The sequence below is a fragment of the Glandiceps talaboti genome, chromosome 2 (assembly GCF_964340395.1).
Source record: "Glandiceps talaboti chromosome 2, keGlaTala1.1, whole genome shotgun sequence".
Lineage (NCBI taxonomy): Eukaryota > Metazoa > Hemichordata > Enteropneusta > Spengelidae > Glandiceps > Glandiceps talaboti.
In genome coordinates, this window is record NC_135550.1 from 21,831,303 (window position 1) to 21,858,038 (window position 26,736).

At 35.0% G+C, this 26,736-nt stretch overlaps 2 protein-coding genes across 4 annotated transcripts in view; one reads left to right on the plus strand and one right to left on the minus strand.

Moving 5' to 3' along the window:
* The first annotated feature begins 8,603 nt into the window (after positions 1-8,603).
* Positions 8,604-11,278, plus strand: LOC144446950 (polycystin-1-like protein 2). The gene is made up of 5 exons (XM_078136802.1): positions 8,604-8,726; positions 9,248-9,375; positions 9,908-10,142; positions 10,709-10,803; positions 11,125-11,278. The coding sequence occupies exons 3-5, from the start codon at positions 9,962-9,964 to the stop codon at positions 11,176-11,178; spliced, it is 330 nt and encodes a 109-aa protein (XP_077992928.1). The 5' UTR covers positions 8,604-8,726; positions 9,248-9,375; positions 9,908-9,961; the 3' UTR covers positions 11,179-11,278.
* Positions 11,279-13,725: 2,447 nt separating this feature from the next.
* LOC144450439 (uncharacterized) overlaps positions 13,726-26,736 on the minus strand; it is a 30,255-nt gene continuing 17,244 nt past the window's right edge. Inside the window, exons 12-19 of one of the 3 annotated variants that reach the window (XM_078141043.1) lie at positions 25,129-26,639; positions 23,649-23,666; positions 22,034-22,054; positions 20,967-21,126; positions 20,192-20,280; positions 19,285-19,370; positions 18,828-18,958; positions 13,726-18,371 (exon numbers count right to left, since the gene is read on the minus strand). In XM_078141043.1, coding sequence (XP_077997169.1) covers positions 18,169-18,371; positions 18,828-18,958; positions 19,285-19,370; positions 20,192-20,280; positions 20,967-21,126; positions 22,034-22,054; positions 23,649-23,666; positions 25,129-26,639 — 2,219 coding nt within the window. In that variant the 3' untranslated portion in view covers positions 13,726-18,168. The remainder of the gene's footprint in view (positions 18,372-18,827; positions 18,959-19,284; positions 19,371-20,191; positions 20,281-20,966; positions 21,127-22,033; positions 22,055-23,648; positions 23,667-25,128; positions 26,640-26,736) is intronic. The other 2 variants (XM_078141050.1, XM_078141059.1) reach the window with 2 other exon arrangements.

Genomic DNA, 26,736 nt, shown 5'->3' on the forward strand with positions numbered 1-26,736 from the left:
TTTCAAACTGACAGTTTAGTTTAGTTACAGGTTCTGTGTTCTCGATACTCTTTTGGTTGTATGTGGCTGTCTGTCTGTCTGTCTGTATGCCTGTCTGTCTATCTGTCTGTGCGTGGGGGTAAGTTTTATAAATACCATTCTGTGATTGCAGTACATAGTGAACATGTGAGGTGAAACGTGTAAAAAAAATAGACAACCCTCTTCGACTCACAAATATCAACAGACACACAGCTACACTAAAAGTCAAGCGTGTTTATGGCGCTAATGAACTACAACTTTGCATTCAGTGAATAGTGTTCATTTTGTTTATATGAAAAAATGAAAAAAACACCTTGAAATGTAAATAAGATAAGAGAAAACTATATTTAAAAAGTGAAAGTAGATATAAAAATCGTAGAATTAATATTAAAAAATGGACATAATAAAAATCGTACAAGCAATATAAAAAAATTGGAATTTCAAAATGTTCTTTTTGGCCTACTCGGCCTGCCATAGTACAATACAATTGGATTTTCATCAGATTGTAGCACGATATACTACTACATACTGATTTGAAAGTGATTGTGTTGTCTGAAACAATTTTCAACTTTCAAGTTAGAAGTCTTAGGCCTAATTAGAAGAATTTAGTTTTTTTAATCCTACGTTGAACTATCGATCTCGCCCCTAAGGTTCTGCATCCGATCTACGAATATTTACAATGGGACAGCACGACGACGCAGTAGCGTTATGTGAGAGTCTGGGAATGAGGCTGGTACAGATCGCAAGTGAAGAAAAGCGACAGGCGGTACATAGCCATATCGTTGACATTGGTGAAACGGGTAATATTTTCTGGATGGATGCAGTGATCGACGATACAAGTAGAGCGATACAACTGTCAGATGGACAACCCTTAACATACACAGCCTTTGCTCCAAGCGAACCATCATCTGGTAGATGCGTTTATTTCCAGTAGGTATCAATATTATCCTACACACGTTTAAATTGCACACTTTGCCATTTAGCATGTTGTCTGTTCTTCCATGTGGTCTTATATTAGAGTCAATCGTACACGAAATAAGATTTTGAAGACAGAATAAAACGTCACCATTGTGACATGCACATTTTCAGTGTGCTAAAGATGGTAGAGATGGACTTCATACAGTTTTGTGAAAGTTTAAAATATGAATTTCTAAACGAGAATGACATAAGTCTGAAAAGAATATTATCAAGACACATCATTTTTTTTAAAGAATGGCTTATCAGTTATAAGTTCACGGTGTACCAGATTGTAAAATAAAGCGGGACCTAGTGTAGTTCAAATCTGTCCGTCTGTCTGTCTGTCTGTCTGTCTGTCTGTCTGTCTGTCTGTCTGTCTGTCTGTCTGTCTGCCTGCCTGCCTGCCTGCCTGCCTGCCTGTCTGTCTGTCTGTCTGTCTGTCTGTCTGTCTGTCTGCCTGTCTGCCTGCCTGACCACCTGTCTGTCTGTCTGTCTGTCTGTCTGTCTGTCTGCCTGCCTGCCTGCCTGCATGTGTGTGTATGTATGTATGTATGTATGTATGTATGTATGTATGTATGTATGTATGTATGTATGTCTGAAGGAATATTTCCCTAAACAAGGCATTATTATTCTTGTATAAAACAGGTGCGACACAACATCTTGCAGTTGGTACAGTTCTAACTGCGATCGTATTTTTCGTAGCGTATGTGAATTTTCGAGTAAGTATAGTCATCCACATTATGTATTAATCAATATTTGTCAAGAAATCGTTCTTACTGTGCATTCTCACTATGGACACCATACAAAACTATTCAGATATATAGTCAGGTGTTAACCTACTATATGTCGTGCCTTGATATCTTTGATAAAGAATTTTGATTCGAAACATCGGATTGCATCTATTAATTCGGACTGTCTCACTCATTCCTTAATGCATATTTTTTATACAAAAATATACATGACCATATTCGTGGGTAGCGAACACCATCACCCTAACGAATCAAGGAAAAGTCAGTCAGACTCATACATGGATCTATGCTATACTAGTCCGTCAATTATCCACCTAGCAGTAAAGCCAGAAAACGGACAATTTGACAAAAATTAAAGCCTGTCGACCTGTTAGAACAGGCGAAACGTTACTCGTAAGAAATTAGTTCCCTGGTCGTGATTCAAGACTAATTATTACTAATAGTAAGTTCATCGTGGTTTTTGTGTGTTTTGGGGTTTTTTGATGATTTTTTTAGACATCCTTTCGAATTCCTCAAGTTCGTAGATTCGTTAGGTTGTTTGAGTTTCAATCCTTATCATATATTTCATTTGATACTCTATAATATTATTTCTAGACTCGTCATTACTCGCAATAAATCGGAAATCCAAGGATGAAGTAGTAGAAGTGTGTAACAGATTCGGTTTAAAACTTGTCAAGATACTGGACCAACAAAAACAGCTAGAGATAGAGCAAGCTGTAATATCTGGCAGCCAGGTTGCTTATGGTGATAACAACTATGTTGTATGGATCGACGCCTTGTTAGTAGATGGGGGACAGGTACACACCGGTGACGGAAAAATAATTCCTTATACACCGTTTGCAGATGGAGAACCGCACGGAAACAGCGAGTGTATTAGGCTGGAGTAAGTCACTCTAAAGTGATGTGTTCAGTTCCTGAACACTTAATTGTAACAGATTTTGAACGCAGTATATGTGTTCAATATAAATACTAGAACGCGTGTGTTCAGATTTAGAACACAGTGTTTTTATTTTGAACGCATAACATATGTTCAAAATCGTATAAACCAGAACACTGTTGACGCATCAGAACACTGTAACAGTTTTTGTACACAAAGTAAGTCACGGTTCAGAACAAGAATAGAACACATGCATTCTAGATCTGAACACTAGTGTTTTATGTTTTTGAGTAAGCATTGAATTGAAGGACTAGTGGCACATATTCATTCTTCCCAAAGGATGACTGATTGGTTGATAACCCCATTAGTCAATGATTAATAATTGCTCCATTAGTCAGATGATTGGTTTCTAATATCCCTAATGCCGTGTTGTTAAAGACAGCGTTACTGTAATCAATTTAAGTATTAATTGAGCATTCTCTACACGAAACATTTTATAAAGTAATACACACTTTATCAAACGCAAGCCATCCCTCCATTCATAAGTCAGAGTATCCATCCATCATCTTCATATCCTTGTCTTGTCTTGACTTGTCTTGTCTATCGGCCTATCCATCCAAACATACAGCTGCGTCTCTTCATCCACGCATCCGTCTTCCCAGATAATCACCCCCCCCACCCGCCCACCCACTCAGCTAGCTATCCTGCCGTCCAACCATCATGTCTGTCTGTCTGTCTGTCTGTCTGTCTGTCTGTCTGTCTGTCTGTCTGTCTGTCTGTCTGTCCGTCCGTCCGTCTGTCCGTTTATTCACAGGTCTTTGTTTATTGACAGCTGTTCAGCGAGTGATGCAGCCTGTCCGTGGGCAAACTCTAACTGTGGTAATCTGTTATGGTTCATATGTGAAGGCGTACGTACGTAAACACATTATACAGTTATATTAAAGAGTCTCTAACCTATCATACTTTGGCACTGCTAAGTAATATAGATGTCTAAATAACATTCTTCCAGCTCTACGCTTCTTTCTTTCGAGTCAGTACACATGGTTTGTCGTTTTCAAATATGGATTCACCATATCATGTTCATATCATGTTAATTTGGTTTCCTGATGCAAGACACCTTAAAATAACTTTGCATTACACGCTGCATGGGGGCTTAATTTCACGGTCGTGGCGTTGAAAGTTTTACATATATCTTAGATTGCCATTTTAAATACCAAGATGAATTATGTATCTGTTATTGTAGGCACATCTTCATTCTTCATTCTCTCAGTATGTTGAATGGGATTTCGCATTCGCCAAGACAATCGCCGCTAAATCTCTTAATTGTCTATATCAATACATTCTTCAGTTTTTGTGTTTTTTTCGTGTATTTTTTTTTTTAAATTTCATTTTACTCAAGGAGAAACAAAAGTTACATCACAAAAGAATTGATACAAAATTATGAAAGTTATCAAAATGGACATTTAAAACATCACAAATTTTCATAAAACATAAATTCATTCTGTTTAGCTACAGACGTTCACTTTAATGAGATTGAAAGAGGGAATAACCTTCTTTAATTTGCAATCGTAGATTGTTCTTTTCGTGAATAGAATAATTATGGTTTAAAGGCACACAGAGAGAAATATCGACTAAGAAAATATGTCTTGTGTATAAAGTTGTTTCACATTTTGTGATGTAATGTCCCGGTTGAATTGATTAATCTGTATGTGAAGCCTTCACATAACAGAGTAGTTAATCATTATACCGATATAAATGAAACGAGGAAATGTCGACTTACTTTGGTTTGCGTAGGATTCAATTCAGTCGAATATCCACATACATCAAAAGACAGAGATAATCTAACTACAAGAGGAAAGAGATTTCGTGTCATTGCAAATCGAGTAAATTATATGCCGTTTCGATTTGTATTGATTATTGTAGCTCCCAGTAACTGGACAGACTGGACACCATCGACTGAGTGTTCGGTTACGTGTGGTGAGGGCACACAACTTTACAGCAGAGAGTGCGTGAAAGCTGATATAGGAGAAGACTGCGAAGGGCCTGCCATACAAGAAGTAACATGTCAACAAGATGCCTGTGCAGGTAATGTACATCATTTAAAAGACGTTTTTTTGCTTTAACGTTGTTGTTGTTTTGTGAAAATTGGGTGAATATGTGACTCTACGTGTACGACGCATAATGTTATACATTTGTAATTGCAAATCAGTGTATGATTTGTGACGTATGGTGATTGACAGGTGACGTCTTGCACTCTGATGTAGTGTTTACCACTCAAGCCACAGTTTCAAATGCGAAATCGATAGCCGCTGGTAATTGGTCAGATTGGAAGCCATCGACAGAGTGTTCTGTGACATGTGGTAATGGTACACAACTCTTTACCAGGGAATGCCTCAACCAGGACCCTGACTATGAATGTGAAGGATCACCAACGAAAGAAGTTGTATGTGAACTACCATTTTGCTTAGGTGAGTTACATGTTACCGCTGTATGTTGTATAGATTCTTTGAGAGTAGATGAATAAATGAAGAAGCATTGTATTCTTTTTTTGTGTGTATATGTCGTCAGTATGTGACTCAGAGAAATACAGCCCAGCGTCAATGGAGGGGGGGGGGGGCGAAACGACATAATAGTTTATAAGCTATGCCGCCCAGACCTTTAATTCAAAGATAAGGCAATGGACTGTACAATTGCATGCGCGCACACATATGACCGCACATGTTCTGTTGCGTATATTTGTAGAGAACGGTAAAGCCATCTCGTATCACAGAACATGTACAACTCTGAGATAATTCCAGGTTATCACCTTGCAAAAATAATTATTAATTTGTATTTGTTTTCAGTTGTTCACGTAAAAGATTCAATCGTAACCATCCGAGAACAGAAATGTACTTTGAATGGTTCCATATCCAATGCTACGTCGACAAAGGTAATGAATATATGTATGCCTTATCTGTCCATCTGATATTTTAAAAACTTTATTTGCGAGATTTTTGTGCCTGATATTACTTGAATCTTTGTTTAATAGCCTTTTGATTAAAGTGGAAAACAGATTTACTTTCTATAGAGTTTCGTTATTTGCAATGATACACCTATGCACTCTAAACAAACTATATACATGCACATCCCGGCACTACAACCCCCACTCTCAAAGCAGTGCACATAGAACCCAGGTCCCTATGCCAGGTTAACGCTAAGAACTTTGAGAAGGAGAATGCCAGAACATAAACACATACATCGCATCCACAACACACAAACATGCACATGCATACATAAATGCATACATTGGGTTGTCGGTGGCCGAACGGTTAGCTCATACGCTTCTTACCTCTACAGCCAGGTGTCGGCTGGGTTTGATTAAATTTACCACTCTGTAAGTAAGAATAGTGTCGTTCAGTTTGACTCTACCGAACAACGCAGGTTTTCCCCGGGTACTCCGGTTTCCTCCTGCCTGCACTAACACTAAACTTTCCTGTTATTGGGCAATGACTGCTGAATAATTAATATAAAAGATAAAGGATAAATAGGTGTATGTATGCATGTATGTATGTATGTATGTATGTATGTATGTATGTATGTATGTATGTATGTATGTATGTATATTATTATGTATTAATAATAAAATACATTATGATGCATGCATTAATTTATAATACCTTGAAATGGTCAAAGTTCAAAATATACGCGGAATTACTCAAAGTCCTAAATCTATTCACTTGATTGAATCATAAAGTAATTGGCTAACTGGCCAATTAAGTTGATTAATTACTTAAAATCCTTCATGCATGATAATTGTGTACAGTTAATTGGCTAACCATAGAGTGTGGAGGCGGAGATGTTATTAAAAGTTGTGTAACCATGTTTTTCCTCCAGCTTTATCGCTTCAAGATTATGTGACGAGTATAATGTTATTGTCCACAGATTGTTACAGGACTTGGAACGTTACTTAACATGACCTATGGCCTAGCTGATTTAAACTTTACACATGAAGAAAGTGTTATAGTATCACAAGGTATGCATAAACATTTAACATTCAACTATTACAAACATTTAAAAATAGTTCTGTGTAAAACATCCCCTTTCTTGGCCTGGGTGCTCTGTAATGGTATCATATATGGTTCTTGTATACTTTTATTTCATATTTAAGTATTCCTGCATCATTCAAACCTCTAGGAGGACAGTCATGTTTTAAGCAACTGATGGAGCTCTTATCGATATTCAGATAGGACATAATCATTACATACTAGAGGGTGGGCAAGGGGCCGGGGGTACCTAGGTACGATTTACAGAAAAAATAAGTGTAATGAAATTTCAATTTTTACATTAACGATGAAAAAAAAACCACAATTTAATTTTTTCATTAACGAGGGAAAAACCCCCACAATTTACGAAATTATGAAGAGAATAAATTGCTATGGAGTTGACATTTTACAGTTAAAGTGGAAAGTTGCTGGAAGGACATTCTAATGCATGCATTCCTTATGCATGTTATGTAAAACTCATGAAACCATACCGATGGTGAGATGAGCAGTCAGTGTCTCCCTACATTTTTGACACACAGGTTTCAATGACTGTCTGTTGAATATGTTCCTTGGAGATGTAGGCAATTCTACAAGCCATAGGTCAACAATACAACTAGGCGGGAACTACTAAAACGATGGAGCGGCACCCCCCCCCCCCCCACCGCTGAAACATTTTGAAATTTTGGGACCAAAAGTATGCGCTCTGGTGGTATATTGACGTATCATACCACCCAGTATCAAAACATTGAACAGTAGACACGTATATTCGGAACAGGGAACCCGGCTTTGAAATTGTGATGCACAGCTTGGTGTAAGACAAACCCATATCAAACTGTACAACATTAAAATACATGTATAGCAAATTACAGTCTAAGATTTTGTTGCTTGTATTGAATCGTAGTACTATTACAGTACATTTGTATTTGTATGTATTTTTTCTTTTACGTGTACGAAGAACAGTCATGGTACTTTTTACGGATTACAGTCAAAATAAACAGTTGATTAGGCAGTACACCGACTACTGAATTACCATTTTACGGACTTTATTGCAAAGTTTTACAAATTTGCGCGAAAATTTCAAAAAGACACGATTTAATGCAAAGTATGAAAATACCCCTTGTCCACCCTCATAATATAGGTCGTGATTTCTGGGTAACTCAGCGATTCGAAAAAACAAATCCACAGTCTTGGTTTACCTTTTACCACCTTAATTCATCATATTGTATCACTGCTGTTTTGATCCTAAATATTAAGTGTGACTATATTGTGTATGTTATACTTACTTTGTTTCTATCTGGTTATTGACTTTGTATATTTCATGTGTAACCAACACCAAACATTAACATTTTGGGAAAACATACCTGCATTTATTTGTTCATGTTAAAGATATCCTTCTTGACATGGAAAGGTACTTATTTGATATGGATACCGTGGTCGACGCAGTTGGAGGACAGTCCGTAACCAAACAAGTGCAAGTTCTGACAAATTCGATTTTTGAAACAGCCGAGAGTCTGTCCACATTTTTGATAAATAAGACAAATCTAGACACTGCGTCGATGACTTTGAAAACGCCTTCACTGGAGTTACATGTCGAAAGTAATACCATTGAACAACTTTGTCACAAATCTTTAATGCTGGAAGACGGCAGTGGATTCACAATTCCTTCATCAAAATATCTATTTCCAAACCTTGCAAAGAACGAGTCAGTAAACAGAGTAGTAAGTACTTACATTCCCTCTACCATCTAGGAGGAGACGCCCTCTACGTTATGATTTGTATCGAAATCAACATACTAGATTGCAAATATATAATTGTTCCGTAGTTATATTTAACGAACACAGTTGTCGTTGTAGATTTCGTTTTCCAGCCACTAAACTATGTATCTTTCGAATGCAAATGTAACTGAGAATTGTCAATGTTAAAAGTTAAAACTAGTAAGTTTGATATATGTAGATTGCACGAATTACCTCACGACTTATTCTCGTTGTTTCTTCCTGCAGGTATTCGGTTCTAGCAGCTACCACAATCTCGTTAGTTCAGATGGTTTTACAAATGGAATACTACTGTTATCATTTACTGATAAAAGTGGTGCCAATTTCAACGGTTAATATAATATTTATTGAAATATTAATTATTTATTAGCTTCAGTAATATCATTATATATATATATATATATATATATATATATATATATATATATATATATATATATATATATATATATATGTCTGTCTATGTATGTATGTATGTATGTATGTATGTATGTATGTATGTATGTATGTATGTATGTATGTATGTATGTATGTATGTATGTATGTATGTATGTATGTATGTATGCATGCATGTATGTATGTATGTATGTATGTATGTATGTATGTATGTATGTATGTATGTATGTATATGTGTGTGTGTATTATTTCTTTCACTACCAGCAATACTAGCAATAAACCTGCATATTCTTGCAGCATGCATGTTCTTCTCTTTTATTACCCTCCATTGTACAACGTTACGTCACATGTAAATCAACACTGTGTCTTATGTATATTAAATTTTATTCTTTGAATTCAGTGCAAATAGTTCAAAGGATATCAACTTATTTAGTCATTTCTGTTATGTTTTTTTAGTTAATAATTCAACAGAGGATATTGAAATAAGGTTGAGTAATAATGGCAACCGGTCAGCAACCTATTCCGTTCTAGATGTTTACCACTTTGGTGAAGACGATGTTTACCATTACGAATGGAATGTGACGGTGATATATATTTTTTAATTATGTTTTAGAACATTACACCAGTTCAGACAATGTCAATATCTGGTCATGCATGTCTCTGAAGACTTCCCAATTTCTATTAATTAGACTCACGGACTTTGCCATGGTCATCACCGCATGACTACAAATTGCAGAGATACTTCTACCTGCAATACGTATTGTGTTTTGTGTTTTGTACCTGTCATTGTTGATCAGAATGACATTGACAGATGGTCATAGTGCCATCTACTCATGTGTCAAGATCATGCAACAGTTCCTGTAAAAAGTGACACATACTATAATAAGCTATTTTGGCCACGATCCATTACTGTAATTGAAAAAAGAAGAAGAAGGCCTTGTTGTATTTTGTGTTCCGGGTTGAGTTTTTATCTTGGGTTGTGGGTGTGGGTTTACGGAGTTACAAAGTTACAATCCTATTGATTATGTTTTTTTTAATGAATACAATAGGAACGAATGGCACTAATGTAAATAATCTAAATTGTGTTCCTTACCAGTATATACCTTGTATTTCTAGGACTTGAAGATACTTCACGCTTTGATCGTTACCTTGAACCATTCCCAATCATTGATGATGAATACAACTTTGTACATGTACATCGACAGTTTTAGTAATGTTAGTCATCACTACAGAGGAAGACATCAATACTCTACATCGTTGGTTTTACATGGAACTCAATCACAGACATTTATACCCGAAGATGAAATCATCTACGATGCAACTTATTTATTTGGGTTTGACCTCCCCTCCAGTAAGTTTTGTTTTGTTCTTTATTCAGTGTCACCTCAAAATGGTGTGAAATGGTGTGAGTAAATCAATCATTGATTGAGAGAGTGAGTGAGTGAGTGAGTGAGTGAGTGAGTGAGTGAGTGAGTGAGTGAGTGAGTGAGTGAGTGAGTGAGTGAGTGAGTGAGTGAGTGTGTGTGTGTGTGTGTGTGTGTGTGCTTGAGTGGGTGGGTGGGTGAGTGATGGAATCCGTGCGAGTACGTGTACGTTTTTTGTATGTATGTATGTATGTATGTATGTATGTATGTATGTATATATGTATGTATGTATGTGTGTGTGTGTGCGTGCGTGCGTGCGTGCGTGCGTGCGTGCGTGCGTGCGTGCGTGCGTACGTACGTACGTATGTATGTATGTATGTATGTATGTATGTATGTATGTATGTATGTCTCTTATCAGTCAGATTTATATGGACATGCATTACATTACATGTTCGTATTCCGTTTGTTTGAACAATTATTTACGTGTATTTCTATCAATTAGGTACATATAATTTCTTAAAAACTTCCAAATTCTTTGTTTGTGCAATTTTAGGCTTAGGTAGTATCAACTTTGCCTTCGTTGTGAAGCAGTACAGATGTGGTTATTTTAATGAACATCACAAGAGATGGGAGGTGGACGGATGTAAGGTATGCGTAGATTTTAACGTATTATTTAGTGCTTTTTCCAGTAGTACTAGTAGTGTATTCACAATATTGAATACTATATTTAATAACAGTATTGTGTCTTATGCTGTCCTGTATTACATTGTTTTATCGTGTGCTGTATGTGTATTTGTATTGTATGGTATAATGCGTGCCTTGTTGCATCCTGTGTATTCCAATGTATTGTCTCATTTTGCACTGTATATCACTGTATTGTATTTGTAATCACTATGTCCTGATTTTCATGATCTTATAGTTTTACGTCATTCATTCACCACAGCAAGTTTATTTCACTTACCATTGTAGGTATCACCGAAGTCCAATGATCACCAGACAGTGTGTTTATGTAACCACCTATAGTGAGACATCCTTCATGGAATCCACATTGTAATAATATCCAAAGGATAATTTTGACAAGATGTGTGGCTTACAAGGACGACAATGTATTTTATCTTAAACTCTGAACCACGTTGAAACGCTCCTTTAAGGAAAAATTCCTAGATTTCAGACACGATCTTCACGGTATATTTACATTGTAAATATTTATTTCCGATTCCGATTCTTGTTTTCAGATGATATCAAAATGTAAATACATGACCACGTCTCAAGACGATTTTGTATTCATTTTTAACGCCTATACATCATGCGTGTCATAATGGTATTAATGACACAGAATTCTATTAATTTTAATTTCTTCTATTAATATTTGTATATGTGCATTTGTGGACATACGAGCTAAAGTGTTCGTCTATTTCAGTGCTGTTATATGTAAATAAAACATTATTAAATTATATACATCTGTCAAGTAGTGCTGCATTCATTTGTTACAATAGTTCTATACGACGGCGTAGTTCTAAACTATCGGACTATCTGCGTAGTTCTACAGTATCGATGTAATTATTATAAGCTTACTCTCTGAACTAGCAGCATATAGTTCCAAACTATAGAACTGTTACAGAGAGAAAACGTCACGGTAATATGATAAGCCTTTGCTTGACTGATAAATTCATCGCGTCAAGTTCAGTGAAAAATTATAAACCAGCCACCTGACACTGAAGTACTAGATTGTCATTTTATGTATAAAAAATAAGAAGATCGCAAAACTGTAGAGAACTAAACCAACACAGAAAATTTAGTGTGAAACCAGTGGTACAAACAACACTCGAGGAAAAACACGAGGGGTTGAAATATTGATTTTCTTTTCACCTACAAGAAAAAAAAAACACTAATTGGTACCAAATACCGTACGACACTATGAAAAGAGTTCAAGATAATAGCTAGAATAATTGTTGTTGATAACAGTTAAAAGTAAAGATAATTAGGAAAGTAGGAAATGTAAATCTTCATCAGGCACGAAGTCGAGCGTTCCAAAGGAGATATATAAATTATTATGCTCAAATTTAAGTGACTGTCAGAGCTAATTGTTCTAACGTAAAAGTTGACAGGGTTGTATTGATATATTGCTAGACAGCGAGACGTACATACAGAAGACAGACATGTAGATACATAGATAGACGGGCAGGAAGATGAACTAACTGGTGTGATTACCTTGTGGATAAATGAATGACGTTTTTTAATTATCGGGATGAGAATGTGTGGTCCATAAATTCAAAAGTTTAGATTGATTGAACGCGCTATTAAATTTTAAAAATCTTCATTTTCATTGTGAATGTTTCTTTTAAAAAAATGCCTTTAAGTTTTCAGAGCTTGCATTAAACTGTATAATGGTTTTATCAGTTACGTTCTGATGACACCCAAAAAATATTTCATAAACTTTTGAAATATTACTGTTCGTATTTTATAAACCTTTGTCGGTGCCATACTACTTTACTACTTGACGGTAGAGCGGATTAAACTCTACACGTTATCGTGTCTAAACGAACTTAATCTGTTAATGTATACCTATATATTCAAGACTCGTCTCATTGTTGTATGTGTCCACAAGTGTGTCTTCCAAAGATCAAGTCAGAAGTTCTCTTCTGTTTGCCGTTCTGATGTTTGTGACTAACGTCATACATACGGTGGCCCACAAGTGAGACGACCCGCACATACAAGATAGGATTGACCATGCCAGCCACATTATGTGATGGATAAAGGAGCAGAAGGATGGGACAGTGGTGGTATTCCAAGTCTCCCCGAGATAAATATAGCCAGCGGTAATGGCAAATACCCACAGACAAACAACAAGAAAACAATCAGCAATATAAGTTCAGCAAGTGACTTTCTTGTTGACTTGGTCCATGTTGGTTGTTACCTGGGTTAAAATTAGAGTGAGCTTCATCTCATTTCCTATTTCGATGTATAGCGATAAATATAGAAACATAGCATAATACGGTAATTATGTGTCACTTTCACTAGGATTATTTTCTTTCATAATTGTAGAAAGAAAGTAATCTCTGCAATATTGTAGTGTCAGCGCTCTGAACACGCACACACACCCTCCTTTGGACACTCCCCTTATGTGCCCTCAAGTTACGAATCATTCCATCCAGGAATAGAAGACTAAGAAAACAATCTTTGCCATGGTGTAATGTCAGTATTCTGTACCCTTCCCCATAAAATTGATCACAACCTCAGATATCCACAATTATGTATATGTGCATTTAGGAATAGTAGATAGAATGAAAACAATCCTTGCGATAGTGTAGTGTCAGCGTTCTGAAACCCTCCCCATCAAAATGGTCACATCCTTACGGAGAAAATGTGAAGCGTTGCAAAAAATGCCCCCCCCCCCCAATAAATAATGGGTATTCCCTTATCATGACTTCGATTTTTGCATCAGTGCTCCATTTCATTGAATGTATACTACCTTTGGTTACTTAGCAATAGTTCTTTGAAGTTCTTTTTTGAGTCTACCACACGCAGTCATTTGTATCACACAAGATATAACATACATCTGTGACACACTTTTCTTCAAAAACTGTACAAGTTTTATTGTGTGCTTTCAGGACAAAGCAAAAGCATATTGACAATGAAAGTACAGAAAAAGTTAGTCCGTGATTTATTTGTAATCATGCAGATACATCAGGTGTACCAAAGACAACACTATTCCTATCTATCCCAAGTACAGCCATGTGAACTAAAGTGTTTACAGCAAACACTGTTTATTGCTAGATGTTAAACTTAGTTTGTCCGTGTGCTACGTTGGTAATGTTTCCCCAATACTGTCAAGTCCTGACCTGACCAACACAAATGAGTACGGGGGATGACTTGAAGTACTTCAACCAATAGTATTTGTATCAAAATGATACTGTTGACAACACTGGCACATACTTAGATTCAAGCCACTGTTCAGTAAACACACTTTGCAGGAAATTGCATCTTAAAATACAATGCTTTAAGTCTTTTCATTGAAGATTCCAAAAAATCTCTGTTTCCATGCCTGAAATTATCCAACAACCTTTACTGGTTCCATTGTTTTGGTGCCTAGCATGGAATTTTATGTTTGCAGTGTGATAGCACTATTTAAAACAGAAGAGACAAGCAGACCAGAGATACTAACACAAACAATACTTGGTATATTACAAATGTAATGTGACAGTGTGGCACCATACAAGACTACAAGGTATAGTGTGGCAGATGAACATATACCAGTGGTATTGTTAACATTGTCTATGCAAGTGTAAATAAATGTGCAGCAGTGTAAAATAACAAATGTCCAGTATTTGGAATACAATTCTTTTAATGTGAGTGTACTTGTCACCTGGCTTGGTATGTGCTTTGATGCATATCATCATGATTGAGTAATAATACTTGAATGACAAAAGCACAAAACAATATTTACTTAGCAATTTTACATGTCAAACTTTTACATAATCAGCTCCATGTAACTATATGCAGTGATACTACTAACACAGTTAAGTCAGTAAGTTTGTAACAATGTAGTTATGATTGGCTTTCAACCACCTGGTTTCTGTTTGAGAAGCAATCAGCAATGGAGTTGTGTTTCTCCCAGAATGTTGTCTGAATTTTGTACAAATATAATGAATGTGAGTTCCCTATTCCCTAGACACAGTGATGCTGTTTACAAACATGGAATGTAGACATCTACAAGCGGAATGAGATGTAGGTGGAATGGGATGGCGTGTCAGGATCTTCGATAACAAGTACTGTGATATCTCGTCAGATGCTTTGCACACAAATAGCGCCCTCTGGTGCTGTGTATATGTGATATACCATATTTCTTACTTGTAAATAGGAAAATAATTTCATGAAAACCTATTTTAAGTCATTTAGCCGACAAACCAAAACAAAAATGTGATTTACTGTCTTTTAGCCATGTTTTCACCGAATGACAACATTACTTTTATTACGTATTAAAATGTCAATAAATGGCACTGCACTGTTTATCAGCAAAATACTTGATTTTTTATATACATGCACACTGTGAACATAGTTATTTACACAGTTACAGCTGAGTAAAAGTGGCTTGACACACTCAAACCAAGTTTTCAAATTTGTCACATCGCTGGTGAAATAACACAAAGTGAAGATGGTGGTTCAGGAGTGTACATTTTGAACAGATACATTAAATCTTCATTGTCTTCATCCATTTGTAATAAAATGCATCACATTTTCAACTCAGTGAAGTGGCATCCAATATACTGAAAATAACATAACTAAGAGTTGTCATTTTGATTGTTTTTGCACAAAATAAATATTTACAATTTTGTTTCATGTACTGAAACGGGTACAAAACAAAAAACATTTCATCACTAAATATAAATCAAATTTAGTAAGTTTACAACTATGAAAATTAGTCACATTATATGTGAGAATAAACAAGAAATACTTTTATAATAACAAATATCAAACAAAATATGTGCAACTCTATGAAACAAGTATTATACTGTGCTTTGTATAGAGAGAATCAACCATTATTTAAAAGGGTAACATGTCATTCAAAATGTAACAATGTATCATGTAACAATGTATCAATGTCAAGTACCTAAAATAAGCCTTTACTGAATACTCTTCAAAACTTTAATCCTCCCATTTCTATTTTTTCTAAGAAAACATACGTTTTTTCTATGTTTTTTCTTCTTCACATAATTCTAGACATGTTGGTCCCTGATAATACTGGTTGACCTCATATGCTTATTTGCATACTACATCAATGACATCATATTCTAATATGCAAATATACTGTTTGGAACATACTAGAAAGTGCATAATGAAAATTAATATTCATACATATGAAACTTGTGTTACAGTTGGATGTATTGCTACAAATTATGCAAAGGTAATGACATCATGTTGTAATTTGCATACTAGTTTGATGATGTCATAGTCCAATTCTATGATTTCGAATCACTATAACCTGTTTACATTAGTATCGTTGAACTGTTGGGTATGAACACGTTAATCAATTCTGTTACCAAAAAAACACATTTCACTGTTTAACAAAAATAAAACAAACATCTAAATATTTTATGTAGGGGACTTATACATACATTAAACTGTCCTTTAAAGCATTACCAGTGTGTTTTGTTTTTTGTCAATTTTGTTTTTCATGTTGGGGTGTACAGTAAATTGTCCTTACTCTGAAACTATGGAAACACTTTGTAAATAATGAAATCATTTAAATAGCACCTACAAAAACCCTTCTTTAAAAAATAAAATGTCTTTAAATAAAGTAGATAATTTACTTATTAAATTTTATAATGGCTTCATTCTTAACAGTGATAAATGTTGCATTTTGTACTATATATCTACATCCTCACCTTCAGAACTTCACCTAAAATGAAAGTCGAGAAAATCGCAATTCGGTGATCATGATTTCAAAATCGTGGCAAAATGGGAAAGAAGGCAAGTATTGGTATTTGTGAAGAATTAACAACAACTGCACAATGATGTTAACCTTTTCATCCCTGACAGTGATCACTTGGTATGATCCAATTATCATCTAGAGGATATGTACCTCTCCATCCCTATTGTCAGAGATCATTTGGTACAGTCCAATTATCTGATGAATGTGTACATTGTGGATAATTTTGAAATTTGAAGAAAAAAAGTTAAACAATTTCTTCTTTCGAAACTATTGATGGTACAGCTATATCAGAACAAACCAGTCATGAAATCCCATGATTTATTGACAAACTCCTATTATAGACTCAATGTAGACTATCATGTATATCATAGACTCAATGTGTTCATTCATTCATATTCATAATAAAATCGTGTTTTGGAACTAAACCAATTTGAAACATAAATAATAAACGCAAGAGAACAATTGCTAGAAACCGGCACATTTGATCCGTGGTACATTTCATTATTAACCCAATACAACACATTACGGATTGGTAACTTAGGAAATATACATTTGACTACTATCAACTGATAGTAATACTGCAATAATCTAAAATAAATACATAATATGAACAAAATATTAAATTAAATATAAAGCACTTTGGTAATTTGGTCTTGAAGCATCTGCAGCATATCATAGAAAATATATCATAATGATTTTCTATTTATCAAGGCAAGGACTGTTCCTAAAGAATTGCATACAATATTGTGAAATGTAGGTAAGGCTCATTATTACAGAATTACTTTGTATCATTCACATACATGGAAAAACAAAGGAAGAAATCACACCAGTGTTTGAGGGCAGTACCTATCTTGTAGTTGTCATGCACCTTTTACAGTTACACAGTGTATTATATTTCATTATTCTTTCATTTTGATCTGTTTGGCTTTTTTTTCCTATTAGGGTAAAATCTTTTCATTTTTAAAAGTATCTTATGAAAATTACAAAACTCGTGGTGATCCATAGTGGTGATGTATTGAAATGCACATACTTAAATTTCTCTATTTCTCATGGTGTGATGACGTGCTCAGAGTAAATTCTTAAAACTTGGGTACGAAATAAATGTACTCCTGCTATTACAGAAAATACTTCATTTTTCAATCTTCGATATTTTAATAATATTTTACTATTTTTTGCTTGTCTTTATCCTTCACAGGATTATTCTGTTCGTGTCTTCAGTTTTCCAAGCAAATGAAAAATCATTGCATGAAATGTTTGTTCATGTGTTCTGTGATAAGTTACCTATCGATACTAGTTGGTGGATGAGTTGCTTCATGAACGTTATCATATTTAGCAACAAACTATTAGATTCTAACATCATCAACACTACATCAAAATTACAAGAGATGGTTACATACCCTGCATGTTGCCATTCCTATCATGTATAAAACTTGGCGAAACGTTACAAAAAGAAGTCTCCATAATCCGGACTCCGAAATGAAATCCACGTTATAGTTGGTACAAAAAGTTTCGACACTGACGGTTGCAGTCAGTGTCATTTCAAATCACAATAATGTTATTATTATAAACAAAAGACATAGTTAGTAATATTCTTCTGATTTGTCTGAGTCGTCATTTGAAACTTCACCACTGGTACCCATTTGCCATGAACGTCGTTTCCCTCCGGTCAAACGACGATACTTTTCATTTTCTTCTAACATCTTTCTATACTGCATAGTGTCATGGTCATCGTCTTCTAAAGGAACGGATATACTGTTTTCTGGATCCAGACAGTTTTCAATCACTGCAATTAAACAGGTATTATTATCAGCATCTCAAAATCAGCTTTACTCTTTAGAATTATTCATTTAATGAAAATTTGTATTCCAATTTTGCATTTAAAATACCACATCTGAACAAAATTAAAATAGGTGTTTGTGAACTTAATACAACTAAATTTACTCCCAATTTCAAACAACAATTGAACAATCCCGCAATTGCATAACTTTTTTTTGAAATGAAAGTTTTACAATAAAATGAAGGAAAGGCAACAACTTTTCTGTAGCCTATTAAAGATTATTGACAAAAAGCACAACACCTATGAATGCTGTAATTCCATCTACTATTTGTCCTTCTGTGAGTCTACTTTGTCTGTCTGTCTGTCTGTCTGTCTGTCGATCTGTCTGTGTTTTGTTTGTTTGTCTGTCTGTCTGTATCTTGTCTGTCTGACTTACAATCTGAGCAACAAGTGAATACTCACTTTCCAATTTCTTCTCCACTTTTCGTAGATTGCTAAGAATTCCAGACAACTCCTTACTTGCTGTTTTCAAAGTTGGAATATCTCCCTCCTGACCACTTGATTCACTTTGGATGTCTTGGTTGTAGAGATAGCTGTAAGGAAATCACCTTGAATTGAAACATTTTGTCTTTCCAATGAAAACGACATTTCTATGGTATCAGACTGGTTTAAGTCTAAATCCTACGGTATATATACATTGTATATCATTTGGATTCATTCTGATTTGTCCAAGTTGTCATGAGGAATGTCATCACTTGTACCCATTTGCCATGAACATCACTTTGTTGCATGCATTCTATAGATTCTATACTCACTCTAAAGTATATGACATTGTGCCACCCTATCAGTCAGCTCTCATTTGAGAAGCCTAGGGCTGAACAATACAACACATTCTCAGAAATAGTGTATTTATACTTACTTGACTTTGGAAGACACTCTCTGTGTGGATCTCTTTAACTTCAGTGATAATTGGTAAATGGAGGATAAAACTAAACTATCAAAGGACTGAAAAAGGAAACATAACACAAGTTTTACAAACAGGATAATTGTCCATAACACATGTAACTACCCATACTCACTAGAATACTTGGAATACATGTTTATGTCTCAGTGTAAATCATTTCAAATATTCATTCCCATTTTTTCTCAAATAGTTACACATAGTATATATTCAGTTTTTACACTTTTTCATAATACCTTGAAATGACTGCTTACTGTCATAAATGCTTATAGATGTGTTCAAACAAGTGACATACATGAATAAATCATTTCAAAATATTAATAATTACAAATGTAATTAATGACTTTTAACTGAGTTCATGTAGACCATATTGTTCACTCACAGTTGTTAATAAGGCATGAAAATTTTTTTTTTCTGGTTTGACAAGGCAGTTTGTCTAAAATGGTGTGACAGCGCAATTTTTTGTTTTTAATTCTCAACAAACCTGTCACTCAGTCTACTTTTTATGGCAGTTACTGTTCTTTTTATTTAGTACTTTAGAGCAAGTGTGTATGTGGGGGCAGATGTCATTTGCTTGTTCATGATTGGCTCTGCAGTTGTCTTCACTGAAGTACGGAGGGTTATTTTTGTTTTGATGCACACACTGACCACAAACAATTCTTTTTTCTTTTTTTTTGCCTAATACAAAGTCCCTACAAAAGTGTTATGATAACCAACGTTTCAAGTAAAGCAGAAGATAGATGTATATATAAACCGAGACTTAGTGAAAGCCAAGTGTATGGACACGTATGACATTAATCTTGAAAATCTGTTCAATCTCTACTTTACAGTAGCACTAGTCACACAATGATTTACTAAAACCTACCTCTGATGGCCACTGTTTACGTCTCTGTCCATTTTGTCTATCAAAGTCCTGTTTCTCAGTAACTCTGACACGTTCATATCTTTTCTCTCCTAGCATTGAAAACACAATTATTACTGGTAAATATCATAAGTTACTATAATTTGAAGGGGTCTTTATGGAGGACAATAGAGCTGTTGGAATTTTCTCCTTATTTGAGAACATTAGGATTTGTTGAGCGTCATTTTTTTAAATATGTTAATAATACAGTTTTCACTGTCTCACATCCAGTGTAAATGACCCTGTGTTTCATAGTATGATTATATAATTTTGTGTATATCATTCAGGTACACTTTGCCAATGTATAGAATATCAATATACTTCATAATAGTATTTGGTTGAGTCACTGTTTTCACCTTAACCATACAAGCCATGTTCATTTTTTTTAATTCTGAAATAAGTCACCCAAATAATGTTTTCCTCATTGTCTAAAATAGTGGTGTCCTATAAGGCATATGATGTTTTTATAAACTAATATTCTAGGTATGAGTTTGTAGACTTTGATTATAAAGATAACAAACTAAAATCTAAATTTCATCAAATGAAGTTTGTGTATGGTGAGGTCATCAAATCTTATTTCCTAAATGAGTCAACTGAAACGTTGTATTGTTGCTTTTTTGGTTTTGGTTTTCTTTTGTTTTTAATCTTTTTACGTGGTATCCTCAGTGTTGTGGAGCAAATAACTGACATCAAATTACTATTGAAGTTACAATTATTGCAATGTGATATACAGACATACCTGCTCCTAGTGTGAAGGATGTGGATCTATTAACTGCTGTCCCTTTCTTTCTCCTGTCAACAGAGGGCACTGTTGATGATGACCTTGATGTTGATGTCCTTGTGGATGGTGCAGAAACATTGGTAGACGTGTCCTCAGAAAACATATCATCTAGCAATCCCTAAATAAATCCAAAGTCATGGCTCTTGTTTAATTAGCAGAGCTAAATTTCAACACATGAACCCTATTTTACAAGAAAAAGTGGCACAATCCTTCTGTTTTAATATTAATGAGGTCATTCCATGTGAGATGGGATGGGGGTGACAGCAAAACATTGGTTGAGTATTTGGTTGGGGTCTTGTAAAAAAACAATCATGCAATTTACAAATATCATTTCAACAAGATGCTGGATGAGAACGAGTGTTTATTACAAACCCATGCTTGTTAAGCTAATTCTAAAACATCCCTTATTTTCACACTTTACAAGCATCATAACATTCATATAGGTCTGGGGTACCATTATACAGCTGGCAATGATCAGTGTTTGTTTTCATGACTTAGTTTGTTCTGTAGATTTACATATATGTATATGATTGAAAGGTTTCATGCTGCTATGCCTAAAAACAAACCAAAGTGCAAAACTATTTTTAAAAGAGAGCTAGAAGTAGCACTTTTAATCAAAAGGCAAATAGTCTGTATATAAAGAGAATTTTGCTGGCTTGTGCTCGCTTTGTGCTAGTGAAGTGATTTGTGAAAATCTAAGACAATAAATGAAATACTTTGCACGTCTGCCTTTAAAAAGGATGTCACCTTGTCCCCTAAACAAAATTTTAACCACTTTGAAAATTTTCAAATTTATGACAAATTCTACAATGTATAACATTGTTGTTTTTTTACAAATGTCCACACACAAAATCAAAATGTTTGAGCATCTCCGTCAAATTTACATTGCCCCAGCAGAAATGTACCATATATTAAAATCATTAGCTACAAGCAGTCCTCCTCATAACACCATGGCAAAAAATGGCGGGCAATGTAAAGGATAAATAAACACAAAATCAACCCAAAAAAAAAGGGCATGCACTTACTGATACTTTACTTGAGCCAAGCTATAAATCCAACATTGAATCATACAGCACAATACAGCAAAGCAACATAAATATGTGGAAAATAAAAGGAAAGGTGCTATATTAGATATATATCCCAACTAATAATAATAATAATAATATAACAACATAAAATAGTGTTAACAGTTTATATTAATGTTACAACATATCTATGTTATTTTACCAAGTTACACTAGTATGCTAACATCTTGGATAAAGCAGTGCAATAGATATGCTTTAACAGTATATACTGACAAATTATAAATATTATGCGCAATTACTAAATACAAGAATGTCTACATTTATTGAATAAATTACATGGTATTTACAAGGGAAATCAGATGGGAGTTTCATCTCTTGGAAATATATAAATATATATATACATCTGACTGACTAGTCAAATTATTTAGCCAACATAAGTTTTTATTATTCCAAAGTCCTGGCTACAGTTTTATTTTGTATGATCATTTCTAGTGTGAAATCATTATAAATACCAATATTTTCAATGACAGATTCATTGACAATTCATTCATTGTTCTCATTGCATTTGATTAAACAATAAACCAGACTTGAAATAAACACCTTTGTTGTATTCTATCAATGAAATATGCTGTCAGTGAAAATGTTAAACATTGGATTTTCATATATGAATAATAAAACAAAAGATATTTCAACAACTGAATGTACCACTGAGGGCACTGTTCATTTGTAACTACTGCCAAAGTCTCATGTACACTTGAAATACTTTTACACGTCTCAACTTGTGTTCTAGATTCTAGCTATAATTCTGAAACTTATGAGGATTACATGTTGATATAACAATACAGTTAACAAGTTCCATTTACTTCATGACATTGACATTACAGTACTACGATGTAGTTACACAGGTTAATAGTTGGGAAGGGAATCAATTAGGTTGTATTATTGTCCACGGTACGTACAGCAAGGATTGTTAAAATTGGTTTCTTTTTGTTAATTTTGTTGAGTTAATTCAACTGTTAGTATATTTCAATCTTCATATCAGACATTATCAACAACCAAACAAGAAAGAAAGCTTACGGGTTGACGTGAACATTACTTTTATGTAAAAAACATTCTGAACAATGATTGCTATTTTAAGATTTGGACAAGAGATGTAAGTTTCCCGTGATGATAGATTCAGTTGTAACCTTGGCTGCATAGATTCCTAATAATTGTCAATAGATCACTGTTAAACTTGCACGGTTGTTGACCTAAGAACCAAACTGGGTTTTTTTTCCTTTTTGAGATGATAGTAAGTGACAACACCATTGATATAATTATTTTATGATCATACAACTTTATAGTTCAAATCATTATAATCATGAAAGCATCTTACAAAAAATACAAAATTCTTATCCAGTCAACTTTTCCTACCCTACATGATACCTCTTCTACATTGTATATCATCAATTCAGTTTATTTCTACTAGGTATCTGACATTTTTTCCTTCATAGTTTAGCAATTTTAACCTGATGGCTAAATCACATATACAATACTTCCAGTATGAAACTTTGCCTTAATATACAACATGTATGGTGACCATTCCAGATAGAAGTTTGACATTGTGAGCACTTACCACATAGTAGAATAGAAGCTTCATTTGGCAGTGGCAAGGTTATGGAAAGAAATGAAGACAATTAGCAAGGAAAAGCAAGGTTAAGTACACGCATGCAAAAGTCAATGTGAACTAAAACTTACCCTGCACATCCCTAGCCCTGAGACTTGCCTATCTGCCTTTAAAATACCGTTTGCCAGATAATGTACTGACAAACTAGTATGGCGAGACAGATAGCCAAATCTCTAGGCTAGCACATCCCCCCTATCATAGTATAATAGTATGACCCAACACAATGATCTATGGAGGGGTCACTCTATCTAACAGACCGTGGGGATGGGCAGGCTTATAATTCACATACACTGTCTATTCATAACAGTGGGTGAGGGTGCTTAATAGATAATAGTCTTGCAAACACACTCCTTGTTTTAATTTAGTCAGTTATGAATAAAACCATGCCTTTGTTGTAGGGTGCAATCTGATCATTATTGTGATATAAAATATGATGTTTTGATTTATTTTATTTTACATATTTTCTGTTAGTTTACAAATTTGGTGTAAGTTCTTCTAGTAATCATCTCTTTTTAAAAAAAAAACCAAGGCTATCATCAAAAGGTTTAACCAATTTTCTGACTAAACAGACAAAATTGACATTAAACGATGACAAGCTGTGTCCTGTTTCCCAAACTGGGATTGAAATCAGAATGTCGATAATGGTAGAACTTTAGACAGTAAAAGTTAAATTCATCACTTGTGGATTCTCATCCTTATCTCTTTCAACATGCAATAGTGACTGGGAAAAGAACTCCTCAAGGTGATCAATCTTTTACAGTCTAACATGAATATATAAATGGTGCAGTCATTTTGGGGGGAAGGCGTGCAAGCCACACTGTTGGAGTGAATTTGTAGTAATCAAAAGATTACAATACAGCCAACTATACGGCTAAACATAGCATCTTCAATAAAATGTCAAATGCATGCATCTTGTAAAGTTTCACAGCAGAAAATATATATCACTATCTTAGTACGCAACTACAGAAACAATTCCTTAAAAAAATATTTACATACAATCCAGATTTTGACAATTTAATAATACGTTTACAGAAAAATGTATTTCTATACAGATTTCCACACATACCTGTTACAACATACGCAAGACTACTACTTCATTCAATAATACCAAAATATCAATTCATGTGACACACAGCAGCTATCACTTCATTAAATTGTTGATACAATACAAACACACACACACACACACACACACACACACACACACACAGATAGATAGATAGATACAGACACACATACACAAAAACCACGACTTCATACAACCATCATCACAAAACTAACACCATTTCCTACAACAAACACATTAACTACAACTTCATACATCAAATGACAAACTACTTCACGTATACAACTATTGACCATCTTCTATTCAAGATCATAATGGCTTCATTACACTATCTCCTAAGAAGAACAAAAGATCTCAACTTACATCATCTTTATTCGATGGATGGCCCTTTGTATCTGTTGCTGCTCCTGATGCCATTTTACTTAAATCATCTGCCAAGGTACTTGATATTTTAGCAATTTCTGCAGAATGTCTTCCATTGTATGCATGGACTCTGTTTATTGATGATCTGTAGTTAGTTTCTGGTTCTGACTCATTATCATCAGATCTGGTTGAGTGCCCTCTGAATTGGGCTGTATGTGACGATGACACAGTTACTGTAGATTCACTGTCTGAGACAGAATAATTATCAGTGTGTTCATATCTCCTCCATGAACTGCCAGACTTTTTGGTATGACTGTCTTTTTCTGTATTATTTTTAAGAACTGGTTTAAATGCACTGGGTCCATTTGATCTTAACACATCCATCGACGATGTTCTGGTATGTAGATTTTGAGATGATGATGTCTTGTTAAGATTTTGGGTAGAAACAGTTTTATTCTCCAGTGACTTTTGTACAATTGCTCCTCCAAGACTGGTTTCACTTTTCCAGTCTGTTTCGCCAAGCTTTGTTCTGTGCCCAGTCCTTGGTGTTGCTTTAGTAAGCCGCTCCTTCATGGCTTGTGCTTTGGTCTTCCTGGGTTGCTTTGTACTCTGTGAAGGTCGGTCTGACCTAGATGAAACATCCGTAGATTCACTGCCACTATCACGATCCTTTTCACCAAATCTTGACTTGCGTAACGCTGTTGTTCTTGTCATCCTAGGCTGAATGGTTGGCGATGTGCGACTTTTCCTTACAGCTGATACGTCAGCACCGTTTGTGAGTGACTGACTTCTGTTTAGTCTGGCATCAGATCGGTTTGTATCACTCAAACAATCAGATACAACTGATCCATCCTTTGAATAAACTTTATGACGATTAGGTTTGGATAACCTACTCCACACTCCAGAGTCACTGGATTTCCTAGCTGGATCACTTTTCCTTGGTGGGGCACTACTTTTTCCTTTTGACATCCGACTGCTCTGTGAGCTTTTTTTACCATTGCTGTCCCTTCTCTTTGACTCCTGTGCTTTGCTACCCCATGGTTTACCAGTACCTGAATCACCATCAGCTAAACTTACAGTACTGGCAGTGTCTAAATCCGATTCCAGGTCAAACTCTGACGACATTTGTGAGTAATCATCAAAAGAAGATGCAAAACTGGCATCAAGTGGGCTCTCTTCTCGTTTTTTCGACAACTTACTTTCAAGTGCTGCCATAACAGTTTGTGTATCTTTAAGTAATATGTCTGTGTCAATGCTTTCTACATCAACATTGTTGGCAAGTTTTCGACTTGGCACGGATGTCGGTGACACAATATCACTGATAACTGACAAGTCCTCTTTCTCACTGGCACTATCATAATGTGAATGTTGACTACTTGGTGTCATTGAACGTAATGACACTGCGGGTGAATCTCTAGTTCCAGGTGTAGGGGGTAAGACACGTTTGCCTCTAGGGGAACGTTTCCTTTCCAATGGTAACGATTCTCCTCGACTAAGTCTGCCATTGGTACCTGTAACACAAATGAAGTTATCAGAATAATCTGGTCTAATAATGAAGGTCTCTAAATCAAATTCAGTACATATATTCTGGGGATGTCAAAAGAAATA